Source organism: Erigeron canadensis, chromosome 7 (assembly GCF_010389155.1).
Source record: "Erigeron canadensis isolate Cc75 chromosome 7, C_canadensis_v1, whole genome shotgun sequence".
NCBI lineage: Eukaryota > Viridiplantae > Streptophyta > Magnoliopsida > Asterales > Asteraceae > Erigeron > Erigeron canadensis.
This window is the reverse complement of record NC_057767.1, coordinates 7,876,329-7,897,456: the sequence shown is the minus strand read 5'-3', so window position 1 is coordinate 7,897,456 and position 21,128 is coordinate 7,876,329. Positions and strand designations below refer to the sequence as shown.

Sequence of the window (21,128 nt, the reverse complement as noted above, 5' to 3'; positions counted from 1 at the left end):
ATCATTAGGAGTTTTAGACTACCACATCTATCATTAGACAACTCCACTCCCTTTTTTTACTTAGGCAACGTATAGCAACTCCAAATGTCACATGACGCGATATGTTGCAAGTGGCTTTGCCCCAGGCCCCAAGCAGTACCAGTCTTTTTAGCCTTAGCACCTACTTGGTAATGGTTTCATGAATTTATTTCTCCAACGACTTTCATGAGTTCATCAAATGTTTCGTTTGTGTGTATCAGTGTATCCACACACAAATACTTTATAGCATTCCTGTATTTGGTATAGAGCTTCGATCCTACATAAATAGTAAATTTTTAAAATTAAGGGCAATGCTAGGTTCCCTATATAATTATATAAATAAACTAAAACATGTCAAAATCATATAAAGAGTACATCTTTATAAACGCTGACAAAAACGCTAAGAAGAAAATGAATTATTAAGGCCTCATTACACATTTACATCGCTACCTAAATGTATTGATATATAAAAGGACAGAATCTATAGGTAAATGAAACCCACAAATTGATTGCTTCAACACCAACCAAAATAATCTTGAAGTTGAGTGTGGGGTTGAAGACTTGAACCACCAACAACCCATTATCTAGCTAGTTGTACCTCTCTTATGTCCGTATGATTTGTAAGTTACCAATTTTGTGCAATAAAATGCATGGTGTCGATTGATCCTGTAGCTATTCCGTATGAATTGGTCTTCGATTATAACACTTGACATATGATCAGAATATATAATACTTATTGCATGAAATCTTTGAGGTCTCATTTTAAAAGGTTGGATCTACGGCAAGTCGGCAACTCTACACTAATAGATGTATCTAGAGCAAAGAAATAATTTAAGTTATGGAAGAATCACTAATTAAGATAAATTGCAATGTTCCATTGTAATAAAATCAACAAGATAAAACGTACAAAAACAATAGCTTTTATTTATTAAGCTTTTCCGGTTGTATTGTATGAGATGTACAAATCTTGTTGAACAAGCATCATCATCCTTCACAAGCTAAAGTCATTAATTCTTCCCCATCAAACTTCTCTATCTCGAACTTCTAGAGCACCATAACCTAATAGTTCTCCTGTTAAAATCTCACAAAGATCCAATGGTTAATGAACATGCAACGAGAATTCTTTCCATGAAGAACGAACCAAAAGAAAGAGGATACAAATAGTTGGCAATGTTTACCTTTGAATCGACTTATCTTCAAGGCACCAACATAACCGGGATCTCATAATAATCATTGGAACAAACCAACAAACTTTAAAACTAATTGAAGTACAAAGAAAGCATAGAACAAGAAGATGCCCTAAACGTTTTGTTTTATTAACCAACCTTTTTGGTTGTATGAAATTTGTATAAGTCGGTCCACACCACACCTCCTCTTTACATAGAACGGCAAATCGTAGCTAGCCTAATCCTGGCACATTATATAAACATGTGATACATAATTGTGAATTTTTTTTTTAATTGTTTGATTATAAGAGATGCTCTCAATAAGTTAATCCAGTCCCATTGATGAATCACTTATTGTCGTCTGTTCACATTCGAGAGACTATTATTACCATAATTTACGGTTTATTTTGCTCTTTAGAGCTAGCCTACACAAATCTCTTATTTGAGCATAGAGATGCTCTCAAACAACAGCAAAAGTCCTTAATTACATCATAAACATTCGTGTAAGTTAAAAGTAGATTTATAACGATTTGTCATCTAAAAAAAATTAATTTAACCCATCTTATGGATTAAGCCAAATAAGTTTTATATTTTAAAATATTATAAATAGCAATAAGTTGTTATTTATGGTTTTGGCATCACCTCTACTCACCATTCACTTACAAACAATCACATTATGCCACTTAAACCCACCACTCATCCAAATTTTGTTGGCATTGCCACCACTCGTCCACCACTCACTACAATTTTATTTTTTATTTATACAACTAAACTTTATTAAACATAAAACCATTACATAAATTACTAAAACCACAAATAAACATTACATAATACTAAAAAAAATTACATAATTGTAGCATCCCAAAACTTTTTGACGTTGACCGTTAACTTGTCGTTAGTGACCGTTAGTCACTATGTGTTTTATATGTGCTTATGTGAATTAAACGATTTACGTGAGATATGTATTAAAGTGATTTAAAGTAATGAAATTAAATTTGATAATGAGTAATGAAGTCAATTAGTGAACCCGAGAAGATATAAGGGTCGTTAAGTGTTTATGAATGCATTAACGAGCCGTTAAGTGTCAAAACGAGTTATAAGGAAGTGCGAGGGCTTAGATGTAAAGTTTGAAAGTTTCTCCAGTATATAAGGGGCCCTATGCACGATCATTATGCTGGGAAATCAGATCCAAACCCTAGAAATTTCTTACACACAAAACCCTAGGTCAATTTTTCAAGCTATAACTGATTTCGGGGGATTTCAGAAGAGATTTCGCTTGCTTTTCGATCCGTTAATCCTCTCTACATGTATAGCATCACCTATTGATTGTTAATTAAGTTTTAAATTAGGTTTTGTCCCTGTAGATTTGGCCATGATGGTTGGGGTTGCTTGATCTTGATGTTTTCAGGTAAAAACGACGTTTTCATGAATTAAATTGTTAATTAAATTGGTTAACAACATCAAGTTGCAAACTTTAATGATGAATTATGTTGAATATATGTATTAAAGCCTATTCCAGGTGGTTAATTGGAAACCCATTTGATGTATTGAGTTTTTGATCAAAACGTTACCGATTTTACGTTTTTCTTGTGTTTTAAAGAGTGAATCATTGTTGTATTTGATTCAAGGATCAATTGATATTTTCAAAAGCTTAAATGTGAGCTAATGAATGTGAATTTAATGGGTGTAAGCTAGTCATGGTGGAGGTTTGGGATCCGTTTGGAAGGAGTTTGAGATACAAAAAAATCGAAGTTGTTGGTTGAACCCCGATATGCGGAGCATGGGGATTCCATGCGGTGCATAAAGTGCGTCTGGAACTTTTTGACTTGTGTTATGCGGCACATGGATGGGGCATGCGGCGCATATTTAGGTCTGGTTGTCGTTTAGGCTTGTTTTAGCGCTCATTTGACCCATAGACCTTAAGTATAAGTTACCTTGATGTTTAGGAGCTTGGAGATGTTCTTTAAGGTCCCGTTTATGTTACATGTCGATTATATGTGTGTGATAGGTAGTCGGGAACTCGAACAAGATACTTTAAAGTTGCTTATTGATCGCTGTGCTCGTCATTAGGTAAGATACATGACTTTTATCACGCTGTAGGCACAACAAAAGTAGTTTTCTTTAATTAACCTTCTAATCAGATTATCTTATGTGTGTTGGGTTATCCGGGAGGTTATATGGGAACATATACATGTTGAAGTAGTTAATTATGTTATGATGACATTTAAAATTGAAGTAATTATATGCATGTGTAGTATAATGCTTACGTTGATGTTGCTATGAATATGATATGTGTTATTGATTCATTTCGTTGATATGACTTATTGTTGATATGTGATAACTTATATGTGGCTCTTAAGTACGAAATGTCTAGTTCACTAGATACACGAAAGAAATGTTATGAGTTGTGCACGTTAGTCAGATTAAACGTTGAAGTAGATGTGAAACTAATTAGGTAATGAATATACCTAAAGCTAAAGTAAAGAAAGATGTATGCGATTAGTTTAGGTGAAAGTGTAGCCTAAGCTAATATAAAGGTAAAGTAAAGATGTTGATAAGTGGTTAGTTTAGGTGAAAGTGTAGCCTAAGCTAATAAAGATATGAAGTCTCGAGCATAAGTTGTTTTAAGCTTAAACCGTGCTAGTTGAAAAGCTAGTGCGTATGTGGTCGCTTGAGTGGCTCCTTGCGGCATAATCGTTGATCTAGTATTTCCGGGTGGAATGACTAATCATCAATGTTAAAAGCATGACGGGATACAATAAGTGGTCGCTTAAGTGTTTTCTTGCGGCATAGTTGATGATCTAGTATTCCCGGGTGGAGTGACTAACCACAAATGTTAAAAGGGTAATGGGATGCTTAAAGGTGACTAAAGTTGATTAAAGTTGATAAATTGATAAGATGATAAGTTGACACGTTGATAAGTTGATACATTGATTAAAGGTGATCAAAGTTGATAAGTTGATAAAGTTGTTTACGTTGATGAAGTTGATAAGTTGATAAGTTATGAGATGTTGATTATGTTGAAAGTATATGACGATATGATATGAGATGTTGACTAAGTTGTAAGATATGTTGATATGTTAAGAGATGTTCATTAAGTTGTATGTACTCGTTGATGTGATATGAAATGTGATGGAATGTGGAAAAAAGGAAAGTATGGGTTGATATACGATAATTGTGGATGAAGTGTAATGTGATCATGTTTTAATAAGTAAAATATGAAGTACTTTTATTAAAGTAAAATGAAGAACGTTTTATCAAATTGTGTGTATCTTACTTAGCTAATTTATTAGCTAACACTTGCTTTTATGAAAATATTATGTCCTTAAGGATATGCAGGTTGAGCTAGAGAAAGGTTTAGCTCGTGAGATGGGTAGAAGCAATAAAGAAGGCTAGCATAGATTGTTGAATGCATAGACTTCCCATAGCCTATGTTTCGGCTACATTACCAACGTTTATGATACATGTAATAATGAATGACATTTATGTTAGTGCCATAACTTAGATTTCATTTACATTATTTTGATGATGCTATTAGTAACACCGTTTATGAAAGGTACCAACCGTTTTGGTTGGAGCAATTTTCAAAGTGATCTATTTCCGCTATGTTTTAAACGTCGTTTGGCAAAAAAATTTACAATCCAGGTTTTAAAATGACGGATGTTACAATAATAGTAAAAAAAAAAACTTACATAATACTAAATAAAACATAATAAAAACATTACATAATATTAAAATACGTAATACCAACACTCGGAATAGTCCAAATCCACGATACGGTCGCCGTCGTTTTGATGAATGTATCGGTAGGGTTCAGGAGACACGACAGTGTAGCCGGGTTAAGGAGATACGTACTCCTCTCCCGGGTCAGTATGATAATCTACATACCGACCAACACTGACACTGCCTTGCCAGAATACCCCGTTTCCTAGCATGGTTATCAACGTCCTGTGGTCTAGCGTGGCTGTCAACATCGTAGAGCTGGTGGTAAGCTGGAAAATAACTTGATCCAGCTAATCGATCTTCAGTCGAAGATATACAACATACTCATTTTCGGCGGCATTACGAACCCGAGTGGGAGCTTCAATTCGGTCGATTTCGGCTTGGTAAGCCCCTTGTTGTCAGATATGCTCTGAATGACGTTGTTTACTACAGATCGGTGTCTGTCGTCGTTATTCATGTGGGTTTGCATCGCCATTTTAACATCCCAAAGAGACATTTTAGTGTTGTTTGCCATGTTTGAAGTAAAAAGTATGGATTAATGAATGGGTAAATGTATCTGTAAATATGAATGAATGTTTATGTATGAATGAATGGGTGAATGTGAGAGTGTTTAAATAGAAAAAGGAGGATAAAAAATAAATAAATTCAAACTAGTCGTTTGCTAGCCAACGGTCACCAAGGCCACAGTTCACCACTCACGTGGAATGTCCACCCATTTTCAACCACCCACGCATGGACACTCACCGGTGACGGTGTTTCACGCGTGGTGACCACCCACTACTCGCCTTCCACCCACACGTTGTCAATGCCCTTATGTTTATATATGATATAAATGTTGAGTTAAATTTAAACAAAAGATCAAGTGAAACATTTGATTGGTTACACTTTTATGTGTTTAGTGACTATGTTATTTTATAAGTGATACATATCTATATATTACATAATAATTTTATCTTTGGTTTGTCAAATTATAAATATATATAATTTTTAATGGCTGAATTGTTAATGTAGATAACTTTTTTTTATTAAACCCAAAAATAAGAGTGTCGATAATAATAGATAGTTATGATAATAATGAATATAATAAGACTTTTAATACTAGAATTATAATTATGTTAGGTATTTGTATGTATTTGAATATTATTTAATTAAATTTTTTTTATTAATTTATATTATCTTAAAAATAGAATTTTTGATTATAAATTTAGTGAGACACAAGTCGTTCAGATAATAAGACAATTGTTGATCAAATTATGTTTTGATTTTGTTTTTTAATATTGTTAGATCTATATTTATTTATGCAAATTTTTAAGAATAAAAATATCAAGATTTCCGTAAATGAATTTGCTAATCCATGTGGTAGTCAACAAATTTTCATGTTGTAAGGAAAAATACTGCTAAATGTTGTCTTTTGTGTGCTTTGAGCCTCAATATTGCGACGGTGTATGCGAGAGATTAAGATGTAGCCAGATCTTACCTCTACTAAAATAGAGAGGCTGCTTCCATTTTTCTACCTAAATAGTAGAAAATGCCCTCCAACCTTTGCATGTGATGAGGATTGATGGTACGTTTTGTTTAGTGATTAAATTTATAAAAGTTGTACAAGCAATTATCTTAAAACATACACACCTTAACGGGTAAAGGACCCGATCAGATGTAGTATAGTTAAGTGATAAGTACAGGATCGTTCACAAGGACACGTTGTTTTACTTAATCTAGTAATATGTGTAATTCTAGCGGTTGTGAGGTTGTCACGATTTACTATTCAACTAATTAAAATAATTAAAAGTAAATAGAAGCCGCAAGCGCTTATTCAGCGAGACGCTTAGTCTGAAAATAAGTTTGAAAAAGCAAATAACAGTAATTAAATTAAAATACTTGTTTAGCATCTCAGATCTCATGATACGACCGGATATTACTCTACCAACTTGCTAGACTGTTGGAAACTTAATCACAGTTCAGATTCTCATTAGATTCACTTTACCCAAGTAACTAGTGATGTACCTAGACTCACACTATTTCTTTAAACAAATTCTCATTAGATTCATTGTTTAAGCATTAATGACCTAAAGCTCGTGTTACTAATTCATCTTTAAGTTACTTGGCTCTTAAGCCATGAACAGATAATAATTCCCTCCGGTGACCACAGTGCACGTTTCTATGTCACTGATCGTGTCTGACATTGTTAAGCATCATGTTCAACTTATCTTAATTACTATGGTTATGGATCCCTCAGTTATAAGTGAATCACCGTTTACATCTAGTTATATACCGACTAGTGTTTTCCATCCTAGTAAATTAGTCCTAGTGTATGATCATTGACAACAATCAGACTTAAACTAATATATTTAGATATAGAACCGATAATAATATGAAGAACTAGTAAAACATGGATCTACGATAAATAGGAAAGCACACTCCAATAAATCTAACAAATAAAGTAAAATTAATAAACGTTTACATGATCACATCGATCCAAATAAGTATTCAGCTTACTAGCCTACCAGTATTAAAGGAATAACAAAGTCTGAAAAGATGAACAACATTGTTTACCAACGGAAAGTAAAACAAAAGAGTAGATCTAGGTTGAGGATGAAGATCTGAAGTTGTTATAAGCTCCAAAACCTCCTTGGAATCTGCAAAGTCGACCTAGGGTTTGATGTGGGCGGCTAGGGCTGCTGAATCGGCTCTCTCTTAGGGTTTTGAGGGCTGCTGAATCGACTCTCCATTAGGGTTTTGAGGTCTGCTTCAGCTTAAATAGTGTTTTAAGTCGGTTTGCTGAACTGGGCCGCCCAGCAACGCTGGATGGGCTCCAGCGGCGCTGGGCATAGGTCAGCGGCGCTGGCAGCTCCTGCTCCTTCTCGTTCTCGTTTCGCTTCGTTTGGCTCCCGAATCACCTCCTGGTGTCTTGTAACTTCGTATGCCTTCATTTTGAGTCACTTGATGCCATATAACCTTACTCGCATCTTCCGAGAACCTGCATAAACATAGAATCCATTAAGTATCGATAGTTCTGGAATATTAACTCATTTAAGACATTGAAATGAGGCCTTTCGATACGGGTTTTTATCACAAAATGAACCCTCATCAAGGATCGAACCCATGAACTTTGTCTCTAGAGGCCAAGGTTTATAACATTCTTATTTGTTGAATATATGCTTTAATCTGTTAGATCAAAATTGTTTGTTAAGAACGAGCATGGTACCCGCGCAATGCGATGGAGGTAGCGGGGATAACGGTATAGTGGTATCAGTGACGGTATTATTGGTGGTGGTGGCGGTGTCAAGTGATATAGGTTGATGTAAAGGTGATAGTGGAATATTTAAAAAGATAAGGGCTTAAAGTGTTAATTATTAAAATAAGGGTTTAGGGTGTAAATTTTTTTATTAAGGAAAAAGTTGGTAATTTATAAAAACTCTTTCCATATTAGATGTTTATTAAGGACAATTTAATACTTTTGTATATAACATTTGAATAATATTTTCTATTTATAGGGGTGAATAATTTTTGTAAAATCTATACTTCCTTATAAAGCAAACTAGCATCTTTCTATACCTACATCTACAGTTGGACTAAACTACCCCTGAATCTATCTTTCTTAAAACAAAATTCCGCCGCAACGCGCGAGTATTATGCTCGTAGTATAGATATGAAGCAGGCAAAAGAAAATACATTTTTATTAATGAAATATCCATTAACAAGATTACATTACAAATAACCTAAAAGATTCTAGATAATATCATAAACATGATCAAATATAATAATTAAGTATTATAATTAAATCTAAACAATACATCTATATTTATATTAAAAGAGTAAGAATCCTAACATTTTAAAGCCCTCTTTAAAATTAAACCTATTTTAAAACATTACCACCTAGGATTACATCATATGTGTCATCTCCATAATTTTTTACAATATTTATCTTATTTATATATGTCAAAAAAGAATTTAAATATTAAAATAAAGACTAACTAGCTAATTAACCCGGGTTCAACCCGGGCATATTAATAATAGTTTTTTAAAAGCGTATGATCATCCTGCTGAAGTTGCGACGAAATGGATTGAGTCTATTCTGAAATATCTATGTGATTATTTACTACAACATTTTTTAGTTTTGATAAACAAATGCATATAGCTACCTTTAAGCTTTTGTGTATCAAATATATTTGATGTACTTAGACAACAAACATTAATATATTTGATGATAATTTTTTTAACTTAAACTTCTTAAATCAAGTTATTTATGTTTTTTTATATAAGATATCTAGCATGTAAAAAAAACAATATGTAGTTATATATTTTAAACTTCAAAATATTCTTTTTACTTGGAAATAAATAGAAAAATGTCTATATTTATTAAAGTTTCATCAAGACTTAACTGTAAATTATAAAGTTATATTAAAAAATAATAAAATAATTAAGATAGTGTTAAGATAGATTAATTTTTTAAAAAACTAAAATGTTGCTAAAATTATAATTTTAAATATGATGTCATAATTTCTAAAAACATTTGTAAGAAAGATTGTGAGTTTGACACATAGGAAATTTTTCTACAAAAATCTTCTAGAAACAATTCTCTTTTATTTATATAAGAGATATACAAAATTAAAAATATAATAGTTTAACTTTGGATATACGTAGGATTCCCTACAAGTACATTAAACTAAATAAAAACTTTATATACACATAATTATAAGTAAAAATAACAAAATCAAATCCCATATCAAAATTAAAGCACGTACATTAAAAAAAAACATAATCAAATCCCATACCAAAACTAAAACAGGTATAGACTTAACATATATTTTTAAACTTGAAAAGTATTTATTTATCAAAAATTTGTGTTTTTATCATTTTTCTTATTCCAAATAATTTTCTTATTCGATGGGTGAGAAACCATTTTCTTTTTATATTTTATACGGGTTTTTAATATTAAAAATATTTACAATCTTTACTTTTTTTTCAATTTTTTTACCACGCGCACAGCGTGCGAGTAAAAGACCTAGTATAAGTATATAACACTAACTATTTAAATGTATCATTTAAATGTATCAACGTCAATCCATTAGTATGATGTTTGAATTTTCGTATTTTCTTCAATATTTCATATACATCTATATCTGGTATTTATTAGAATTCCTTTTATATAAAAGGGCATTTTAGTAACATCATTAGTTCTCAATCTGATTTTATTATCGGGATCTTAACATCTACATGACTACATCTACATTATATATATATATATATATATATAATAACAAGGTCTTAAATTATTTTATTTAGAAGCAAAGGCCGTTACATGAGTCCAAACTTCTAATCACAACCTTTATAACAAAATAATGGTATCATTACCTAATTGATTATTAAGTAACACAACATTAATTCTTTTACTTTATATATTTTGATAAAATATAACCATGATATTAGAATAATGAGCTCGACATGAAATAATTATCCTTATGTAGTTACCAAAAGTGTAACATGAATTTCGACTTGAGTGGGCTTCATTAATGGATTCCTGAAGATTAACTTAACTACCATTTTTTAACGATCTTGAAATCAACAATGTGGTTAATCACAAATAACGCTAGATAAATATTCCATAGCGGGTAAAGTGATTTTGTATGTATATGTGCGACAAAACTAATATTTGTTTTTGCCAATTGATTGACTTGGTAAAGGCTTGTTTCTTGAAATTAAAATCAAAAGTTCAAATTTTAGAGTCGAGTAGTTTAATAGTTTAGAATTGTCGGAGTATTATAAGAACTATATTTTGTCATTAAAAGAATCTTACTTCTATCCTTCGTTACAATTTAAATGTTCAAATAAAACAGCTTAAGACATTAATTTGTACGATCGTGTCAATGTTGTTCATCATAGCTGACTGTAAGGTCAAGCTAACATCTACACTTAACTTTTTATTCTATATTTGTTCTTCATTTTCAACTTAGATGAAAAGCTATAATCTACATTAATGCAATTTGCAGTTTGAGAATAACTTCTTAAGCTTATTACATTACTATATGTGAATACCGCATCAGATTAAAGATCCAAGCTGAACAAATTTAAGTGAGCATAAGTTGACTTAGCTTACAACAAAATACTTAAACATCCTTTTACACTGTTTGTTATTAATAAATCTAATCACTTACACTAGAACTTAACATGTACTATCATCATATTTCAACATGTCTTAAACAACTTCGATACATACAAGTTTTTAAATATTAATATCATCATATCTCAACATGTCTTATCTATAACTATTAAGTATTTTATCATGAAAACTTAATATGATTAGCTCACGTATTACGCGGGACAATAATTTCATTTTGTATATACTAAAAGTCTAAAACAATCATAATAAAATGTAAAATGATTGCATAAATGGTTCTTTTATAAAATTGACCAATGAAGTTTTAGGATACGCTACTTTGAACGTAAAATCTTAAAAGCAAAACCAATTTTTTTTTTATTTGATAGTACCAGTTTGAGTTTGAAATTCAAAAATGGTTTGTAATGATCTTTTTAACCAAAAAAGCAAAACTATATCAAAATACTCGTATTAAATAGTAAAATCACTAGTAGGATAGCGTGACAATGAATATAGAGACTAGTAAGTACTTGGCGTGAACTAAAACACATCAAACAAAACACACACACACACACATGGTAAATTTCTTTGTACTTTTGACTCTAATTTTAACTCCTCTTTGAATTAAATATTACTACCATCCTCTCTTTAATCCAGCTATCTGTCAATATACATTACACCCACAAAATCACACACACACAACCATTTCTTCATCTTTGATTCTCCCCCTTTCTTTCTCAATCTTTCAAAACCCCCCTTTTCAAGGTATCAATTTTCTTCATGGATCAGTAATCTAAATCCTTCATTCATTTCTTGATTGTGTGTGTGAAAAGATTTGTATATTTTTATATATATGTACTTATATGTTCAAGATTTGGTCATATACAAAACAGTTTCAACAAATATTGTATTTTTAGATCCATTTTTCACAATATTTATCTTGTTTTTTCCTCTGGTATGATTTTTGATCATGACCCACTTCTTGTTTTCTTATTTTCTCAGCTGGGTGTTGATTTTTTTCCCAAGAAAAATGATTAATTTTTGATAAAGATGCAAACTTTCACACAAAATTTGTTGGTTTTTGTGTGTTTTTTCATGGGGTTTATATGTTTTTGTTAGACATAGATTCATGCTCTTTATATGTATACAATTTGTTACTGTTTTGTGTACTTTACCAGCTAATTCTTTAAAAAATCTCCATAGATGTTCTTGAAATGATGATTGAAGCTTAGGATAAGATCTATTGTTTCTATTAGATGGTGAAATTTTTGTTCTTTTTTGATAATTTATTAAAGTTACAAACTTGTTCATGTTTTGGTCTTTTTACAGATTAAAGGTGAGTACTTTGTGTTCAAATTTTGGGATTTCTTAAAGGTTCTTGTTAATATGATGTCTAGATGTTCAGATGATTCATATGAAGAATCTTTTTGTGTATATATATAATTTATTTATTTAATTATAATATTTTTGATGGTTTTTGATGTATAGAAAAACTTTCTTGATGATTAAATCCACAAATGTGGACTATTTTTGGATGAATGGTAGTACTAGAGTTCAACACTGTTACTAAAAGCTGCAATTTTTATATAATTTTCATTATGTATATTGTAATTCTTCAAGTACATCTATTTCTGTGAATGCTAACTCATATTGTGTTAATTTATATGATTATATTAAAGCTTCTTCAGTCATTTATTTATTTTTGATTTGGTTGTTTTGTGATCACAATGTGTTGAACTTGTTTAATCATGTGGCCAATATGTATTCATGTAAGGTATTTGTAATGAATGGCAATGTGCAATCACTAGGCTGCTTATGTGTCATTTTCTTGAAATAACTACATGGGTTATAATTTATTGATCACAAACTTATATGTATAATTCGTAAAATTATGACCATGTTGTGTACATTTGATGTTATTGTGATGTATGAATGAATAATCAATAAAGGGAAATGTGTTAATCACTAGGATATTTATTTTTCATGTGCATTCTTGTTTGATGATTTTTATTTACAGCTCATTAATTTCGGTTTGAATGTGTTTTCACTTCAATTAGACGGATCTAATGCAAGGGCAGAGGGGCGGTGCAATTGGTTCTTTATCAGACTCTGTAGTGTTTGAACACGGTTCAACATCGAGTCCTGTAGTTGATCCACAAATTTGTTGGGATAATATGCAAAATGCTTCTTCAAACCAGTTGTCAGATTATATATCCTTGGATTCTTCAGAAGAGGAAGGGGAGAACGAAAATTTGTGGGATTTAGGCGAACCTAGTTCAAGCTCTGGTCCAGACCAAATGAACCCAACTCATACCGAACCTAGACCAGAACGTGGGTGGCCTACTCTAATGAAATCAAGTATTGAACAACCATCGAGTGTGCTATCTTTGGGTGATAATGGTTCTTCAAGTTCAACGTTTTCTGATCCGTTTGGCCCATCTTCACATCGGTTTGAGTTAGATGACCGCAGGTTTTCCCGTAAAAGGAAGGCAGTAGAATTAAGTATTGGACAATCTTCTTCTGGTGTTGGGAGTTCAAACACTTTTCAAAGGCATGAGGGTGGTTCAAGCCCTTGGCACACAATTGGTGAAAACCCTCCATTCGACCCAACTATCCCGCGACTTGGATTGAATGTTAGCACTGTTTCTTCGGATAACCAATCTGAAAACCCTCATAGAAATGTGAATCCGAGGATTAGTTCTTCCCACCAAGAAGCTAACCCGTTACCCATTAATAATAACAATCAGGAAACTGATATTGCAGGTCACTATTCCTCTTTGAGACTTAACCCGACGTCGGAGGTTCCATCAAGTCATCAAGGGCAGCCCGTTCTGAGAATTCCATCTTTGAGAAGAAATCTTCAGTCGACACAAAGATGGACTCGACATACTGCGTCGAGAGCCAACAGATCATCCAATCTTGTTATATCAGGAGATAGGAATGGTCTCGATTCAATTTCAAATCGTCCCTTATTTGCACCACAAAATAATATACAAGATGGTGCTGAAACCGAACTGGAGTGGAATCCAAATGGTGTTGGTGATGGGGCAGTTAACACCACAGCACAGGGTGGTGCTTCGTCTTCTCGAAGTGGACCTAGTTCTGGGCCTTCTTCACATTATCATCCTAGAAGATTATCAGCGTATCTTAGGAGGTCTTTGTTATCTGCCGCAGATTCAGAGACAAGTGGAGGGCAAACCGGTAATCTTCTCCCGAGAATTCCGACAGTTCTGAGGAGTTTATCTTCTTCACAGGATAGTGGGAGCCCGCCTGTTGCTGGCATTCAAGGTCATCATCATCAACCTCACTCAAGGTCTTCATTATTGCTTAGTCGGCACCTTGATGGTGCTCTCCGATTTCCACATCTCTCACGGTCAACAACGCCTGGTAGTGAAGGAAGAGGCCGGCTAGTTTCAGAGGTTGGTCTCTGATCACTTCTTTTTCTGATAATTTGTTACTTGATTATTGTGATTTGTTGTATACTTGTATGTGGTATGCGATCTAGTTTTGCAACGTATGAACCTGGAAACATTCTTACTATTTCTCAACTTCAGAAGTTCTTTTCATTTCTGGAATTTTTCTCTAACTTTTTTTTTTTATATATATTGCAGATTCGTAGTGTGCTGGATCTTATGCGAAGGGGCGAGCCCTTGCGATTTGAGGTTAGTTTTTCACACCCTTGTATGAATTTTCATAATAATTTGAAAATGAGTTAGTGGGAAATCAAGAAAAGTACCTAAGGGATGTGTCTATAGAGTCATGTTTTGCCTACAACCAATGGATTAATTACAAAATGTTCAAGCTAAAATAGGATCAGGTCAACGTGTTAAAAGCTATACATATGTTCTTTTTCTCTAAATGTGTTTAGCCTCTACCAACAAGGAGTTGGCCTGGTGGTAAAGAGAACACTTGGTGACCTTAAAGTCTCATGTTCGATCCCCACTTAACACACAAAATAATTCATTCAAGGTACCCGTTACCAATGAAGCCCAGGCCCACCTGTGAAGTTTAAATACGCGGGTTCGATCCTTCCGATCATGTGGGGATTAGAATGGAGGTATCGTACCGGCATCATATGGCTCATACAGGGTGAGTCGATGGGTATCCAATTGTGGTACCGGGGCTAGGGTTCCCTCCATTACCCTTCTTAAATGTGTCTAACCTCTTATTCAAGGAATTAACTTAATGTGGTGACAATATAGTTTCTGTAATCATAATCAAAGAAGTGATTATTCTTTTAACAAAATGGGCAAAAAAGTGTTTGCTCCTAACATAACCTGACCGTTTCGGAATGTACTGAAGATAACCTGTTTCAACCTGATATTGGCCAGTCACTTGATTTACCCTTCTTCCTACTTCTAGTTATTGTGATAGAATTTAAAAGAAAGAATATACTGTTTGTGGTCCTAATTTTGTTGTTGCTTGGAACCTTATGGCAGGATCTTATGCTCTTAGATCAGTCAGTCTTCTACGGAATAGCGGATATTCACGATAGGCATAGAGATATGCGGCTTGATATTGACAATATGTCATATGAGGTATTATTATTTAAATTTTTTCTGAGCCTTCATTATAATAAAAGAAGGTCACTAATCATAACATCTGTTTGCATCCCTCAGGAGCTACTAGCGTTGGAAGAACGCATTGGAAATGTTAACACAGGATTAACAGAAGAAACCATTTTAAAGCATCTCAAACAGAAACAATATGTTTTGCCTGAAGCAAGTCTTGCAGCAGAACCATGCTGCATTTGCCAGGTAATCCAATGTTCAAACTTCCAAAACCAAGTTTCCCAAAAAAAATCGAATAATCAGCTGTAATGTAATGGATGCCATTTAAGAAGCTAAGAAATAAAATGACCATAAAGGAAAGGACATCCTTGTGTTAAGTAGTTATGACTTATGAGATTGAAATACAAAAAGAGGCAGGTACGATTGTTTGACAACAATCAACTATTCTATCACAAGTCTCAAACTGATTTTGGATTATCCTAAGCTTATTTGATATATATTAGTTATATTCATATCAAATGTTGAATCTTTTTTTGTATAAGGTAAACATTATAAACTGATCTGTTAGAATAATACTTTGGATTGTCAAAATCTTGACATTTTTATATTGTTTTTAGGAGGAATATAAGGATGGAGATGATCTTGGAACACTAGAGTGCGGGCATGACTTCCATCATGGCTGCGTCAAACAATGGTTGCAGCAGAAGAATTCCTGCCCAATCTGTAAATCGACGGGATTTACTAATACATGAGCCGGAATAAGGGCATGAAGATTGTATCATTTATTGGATCACAAGTAAGGTGGTGTCTTTGGATAAATTATTGGCAAATAATATAATCTTTGCCTGTTACCATTAAAGTTTAAAGGTCTATGTATGTTGTTATCATTTTAGATTCTTTTTTTATGATGAACCAAAGACCCAACTTGTATCAATTTTCCATTTATTTATGCTGCTCATCAAGAAGTTCAAAGTTTTCATCTTAAGTTTTTCTACATAGCACTAAATTTCTGCTTGATGCCTTGATCTATAATAAACACTATTTGAATATTTGTAGAATGTATGCTTAGTTTTATAGGTCATGATTTTGTATGATTTAAAGATTGATAATATTCTACTATAATGAGAAAATAATGTATGCTTGAATAATTTTTTAAGAAATCAACAATTCGTTGAGTTGAATTGTTTTCTAAAATTTGAAAGTTAATGCCATTCGGCTTTGCCTGTGAAAAAGTAGAGACTTCGGAGTAAAACCAAACCATCATCTGGACAAGTTGTGCCGTTGTGACGATAATTTATAAAGTGATCTAGTTAAAAGACAACTATATAGCATTTGATAAGTAACCACAAATTTGATTAAACAATGAAAACCAAACTTTTTATTACATTCTTACATATGATTATCTTTTTTCTTCATATGTCAATTTCACCATTAACAATACTCATGAATTCTTGATCAGATTCAAAAGCTTCCATATTTTCTGGCAACAAACAGACTTCCAAATCCATGCTTCCTCCTCCGTCTCGTCCTTCATACAACGTCACCTTCCCGTCAAACTTATTAGCATACCCACTCAAAACCGCCAATCCTTTCCCCAACCCGAATTCATTTCCATACATATCAAACCTCGGCGAACTTCCCATTTGTATGCTTTTAGGATCAAAAAACTGATTCATCTTATACACAAAAGGACGCTTAACCCACGAGTCCACGTATTCTCTAATCGCCTTATCACCATGGTTAGCCACCCCTTCATGCAACATCCTTGCCACCCACCCGACATTGTGATCCAACAACTCTCCAGCGGTTGTTGTGTGTCTCAAAGCTTGAATCGAATTACCTGAAATATGGTAAATAATTATAGTCAGAGTGAATTCTATGTTATATGGATATTGTGTTTTTAAAAGAAAATGTGGCGTCAATGTAGGGCTAGCCCACTCTGGCTTATACCTCTCGGGATGAAGTTCACGGTTCAATTATGAAATGGGTAATTTTAAGATTATTTGGAGCAGTTTAGAAACAGAGTAGATTTGCTTTTAAAAGAAGTAAATTTTTAATTAGACTAGTTTAAGTTTAACATTACCGAGGTAATTTTGAGGCAGGGGTGGAGATAATCTGCCTCTATTGTTAATCGCCAATCTGCAGCCAACTTCCTGATCAGCTGGAAAACCCCGTGCTCGAGTGATGCTTCTCCACACAACCGCTGATAGCGACTGCAATGTAGAGATTTTCGTTGTATTGCACTCTAGATTCACTTTCGATTTAAGTTTAGAAAGAGACGCTGATGATAAATGGAATATTCGTTCTCTTAGCAACGGAGGATTTGGCCTGTCGATGTACTCATCTTCATGAGTAAATGGAAGGGAGAGTATCGGGTCGGATCCTGGTGGAACCCATCTTTCTATGATCGGAGGACGCGAGATAGGAACGAAACTAGAAAATTTTCCTGGCACATTCGAAAGAAAAATTAGTAAAGTTTGTTTGTATATAAAATAAGCTGATCGGGTAATAGTTATACAAAATGTCCTTATGTTTAGTACTTTAGTAGGAACCTAAATTCTGCATAGTAGTTAAATTAAAACCTACTCATATTTGTTACAACTGAAAAAATCAATTATGAACTACATATTTGTAATGTTTAAGTAACGGTGCTCATGTCTTTTTAAGCGAATAGTCACGGGGTTAACGACTTTTTATATATATTAAATTTTGGTATGATACAAATTTAAAACTTTTAAGTGATGTGTCGTGAATGCCTGACTGACTTAGTTTTGGATTTTTTTATTAACAGATACGATTTTTTTAATTTTAAAAACAGATACATTTAAATAGTAATACAGAGTCTTTAATATTTATCTATTGAAAAGATATTTAAAAATGAAAATAATCAACCTAAAAATAATATATTTTCGAATGACATTTTTGATTTTTGATAAGTGAAATAAAGAGACTCTAATTATTCAAATGTCAAAAACAAAAATAAATTTCAATTTTTAAAAAGATTCAAATATTTTGATTCTTTGACCGCCCTCAATCACATGATTTACATCACAAGAGATAAATTAAGAGATCATGAAATTACCATTTTGTCCTTTGGAATTGAAAACTTCTGACCAAGAGTTGAAGAAATGCCAAAATGAAGAACCATCAACCAGCATATGATTAATTGAACACCCAATAAAAATCCCATCAACGAGCTCGGTGACTTGAACCGAAAGCAACGACATTTCATGACCATCATGATCAATAGCTTTGTGATGATCAAAAAAAGACTGAACAATCAATGGGACATCATTTGGTCCAAGAATATCATCTATAGTCAAATTCACTTTCCCATGAATAAATCTAGCTCCCGGGCTATTTTCCGGGTTAATGAAAACAACGAATGAAGGCGAGTTTTCGAGTTTTCGTGTGGCTAGACGGGCCGCGAGTGGGTGAAAATGGGTTAGAGTTGTTGAAAGAGAGCTTTTGAGGTCATCTAAGTAGGTGGTCATGTTGAATTGATCTTGGTTTTTTGGTAAGGGGTAAAGGAGACCTTTTTGAATGTAATTTACAGACAACATGCAATAATCCCATGGTGACAAATATGTTGGTTTGTTGGTTTCTTCTGTTATTATTTCAGGTTTTATGAAACAATCTGAAATGATCTCAACACTTGGAGACTTCATTGAAACTAAGGTTGCTTAATTAGATCAATTTGACTACTTGAAAAGAGAAGGTGATGATGGCTTTTATACTATATCAATGGGGGTTGGTAAATGAATTACTTTAATTGTACACTAATTTAAAATAGGATGACATAGTCAAAGTTCAGAAACTTGGACATGAAAGCACTTTATGAAAGTACATAGAAAGCACCTATAATCTTATTATATATACTTTTAAAATCATTTAAGAGAAAATGTCACAAATGGCCCATGTGGTTTGTTACATTCGTATTTTGCTCTCTGTGTTTTTTTTTTGTTGTAAATGGTCCCTGACTTTTTCATTTTCGTTGCCAGAAGTCCCTAACACTAACATTCGTTAGTTTATGACCGTTAGTGAGGATATAATTGTCCATTTAAATAAAACATCATTCTTCTTCTTCCTCCTTCCTTCTCCTTCTTCCACCACCACTAAAATCCAGCCAAACATGGTTTTTCCAAATTTCCTTCACTAGTAATGATAATAATAAAATCAAACAACGAAGATTTAAATCACCATATCTTTTAAATTACCATATCTTTAAACAAATATACACACAAATAATTATGAATACATATATATATCATACGCAGGGTCAATCTCATACGTTTTTAGTCTACAGTTTTTGGTTTACAATATTAAAACTAAAACTACCCTTAAATTTCAAAACATTAAACACTTGCAAAGATCAATCCATCCATCAATCTATCAAAATTCTTGAACACAAAACCAAAAGTTTTCATGGTTTTCATGATCACCTGTTCATTTAGAAAAACCCATTTTCTAATTGTTTATGCATGACAAAATCATTACTTGGTTTCGATCCAAAAAAATCTAAATTACAATAGACAAAAAAATATATAGTTTCAAGAAAATCACACTCATGAATCTTTAATAGCCACAATCTTTGATTTGTTGTTCATATTCTAAAGCTTTAATAGCCACATGCAATCGATGTCAATATTGTCACTAAGATACTCGACCGTCACTGCGTCGCCGCCACCAAACCACCATGGATATGCTTTTCGTTTTTCTCCGTAATTCTTTATAGATATAGAGTTTGGAAGTTGAGTTACAAATCACAAATCTAGTATTTGAATGATTATTGTTTCATGGATAAGATATTTTTGTTGGAAAAATTAAAAAAATTTTGTTTGGGGAATAATAATAGATCTAAACATATATCTATATACATATATTGTATGTCAGTATGTGTATGAATTATTTTTGGGAAGAGATTATGAAGAGCTGGAGATATGAAAATGTATGATAATTAATGGATTGTTTCTATATTTTTACATATAAATAAGTTACAGAGACATAGATATAGATTTACATGTGTGTATATTAGATTCACTTAATGTATTTATTGTTTTATCACATTTAGTCCTTGTGGTTGGTTAAACGGCGAAATTTAACAGAAGTTAGTATCAGTGGCTTCTGCTAACGAAAATGAAAAAGTCAGGGGCCAGTTGCAATGGAAAAAAAACACCAGGGGCAAAATGCGAATGTGACAAACTACAAGGACCATTTGTGACATTTTCTCATCATTTAACTATATAATTGTTTTTTTTTTCTTGACAAAGTTTCATTAGGAAGTTTAAATCGAAAATATCTTTACGCCTCTGTAACAACCGCCTTACGAATATTCTAATTAAGCTCTTAGATCGTACTTTCGTCATCTGAACGGCTAGACAGTCCAATCTATTTAAGTTCTTGACGTACTTTAGACTTAAAATATGTGCTTATTTGAAGGTCAATTAGATCTTAAATCTTGATTTATGTGACGGATTATGAATTAATTCGATAAAATATGAAGGTTCGGTTCATAAATGTTCATGTCCATAATTGTTCTAGTGCAAAATGTTCACAAATAGTCCCTTGGAAATACCTAGTGCATTCATTTGGAAAATGTATACATAGAATATT

At 32.7% G+C, this 21,128-nt stretch overlaps 2 protein-coding genes and 1 long non-coding RNA gene across 3 annotated transcripts; 1 reads left to right on the top strand and 2 right to left on the bottom strand.

Annotated features, from left to right (window-relative positions):
* Positions 1-872: 872 nt before the first annotated feature.
* On the bottom strand, positions 873-1,350 carry LOC122606508. Its single transcript, XR_006324923.1, has 2 exons — positions 1,197-1,350; positions 873-1,089 (listed from the first exon to the last, which is right to left on the bottom strand). It is a non-coding gene; the product is annotated as an uncharacterized LOC122606508 (long non-coding RNA).
* A 10,310-nt stretch (positions 1,351-11,660) lies between these two features.
* On the top strand, positions 11,661-16,500 carry LOC122607236 (probable E3 ubiquitin-protein ligase RHG1A). The gene is made up of 6 exons (XM_043780172.1): positions 11,661-11,769; positions 13,062-14,423; positions 14,616-14,666; positions 15,444-15,542; positions 15,624-15,761; positions 16,133-16,500. The coding sequence occupies exons 2-6, from the start codon at positions 13,071-13,073 to the stop codon at positions 16,265-16,267; spliced, it is 1,776 nt and encodes a 591-aa protein (XP_043636107.1). The 5' UTR covers positions 11,661-11,769; positions 13,062-13,070; the 3' UTR covers positions 16,268-16,500.
* A 346-nt stretch (positions 16,501-16,846) lies between these two features.
* Positions 16,847-19,255, bottom strand: LOC122607844 (uncharacterized acetyltransferase At3g50280-like). The gene is made up of 3 exons (XM_043780905.1): positions 18,598-19,255; positions 17,599-17,961; positions 16,847-17,355 (listed from the first exon to the last, which is right to left on the bottom strand). The coding sequence occupies exons 1-3, from the start codon at positions 19,181-19,183 to the stop codon at positions 16,928-16,930; spliced, it is 1,377 nt and encodes a 458-aa protein (XP_043636840.1). The 5' UTR covers positions 19,184-19,255; the 3' UTR covers positions 16,847-16,927.
* Between the last annotated feature and the right edge of the window lie 1,873 nt (positions 19,256-21,128).

Excerpts from the sequence above, each read along its gene's own strand:
- LOC122607844 (XM_043780905.1), bottom strand. The coding sequence starts at position 19,183 with ATGAAGTCTCCAAGTGTTGAGATCATTTCAGATTGTTTCATAAAACCT. Across the intron at positions 17,962-18,597 it reads CAATTCCAAAGGACAAAATG|GAAAATTTTCTAGTTTCGTT; the intron begins GTAATTTCATGA and ends CGAATGTGCCAG. Across the intron at positions 17,356-17,598 it reads CCTGCCTCAAAATTACCTCG|GTAATTCGATTCAAGCTTTG; the intron begins GTAATGTTAAAC and ends ACCATATTTCAG.
- LOC122607236 (XM_043780172.1), top strand. The coding sequence starts at position 13,071 with ATGCAAGGGCAGAGGGGCGGTGCAATTGGTTCTTTATCAGACTCTGTA. Across the intron at positions 14,424-14,615 it reads GAGGCCGGCTAGTTTCAGAG|ATTCGTAGTGTGCTGGATCT; the intron begins GTTGGTCTCTGA and ends TATATATTGCAG. Across the intron at positions 15,543-15,623 it reads TTGACAATATGTCATATGAG|GAGCTACTAGCGTTGGAAGA; the intron begins GTATTATTATTT and ends TGCATCCCTCAG.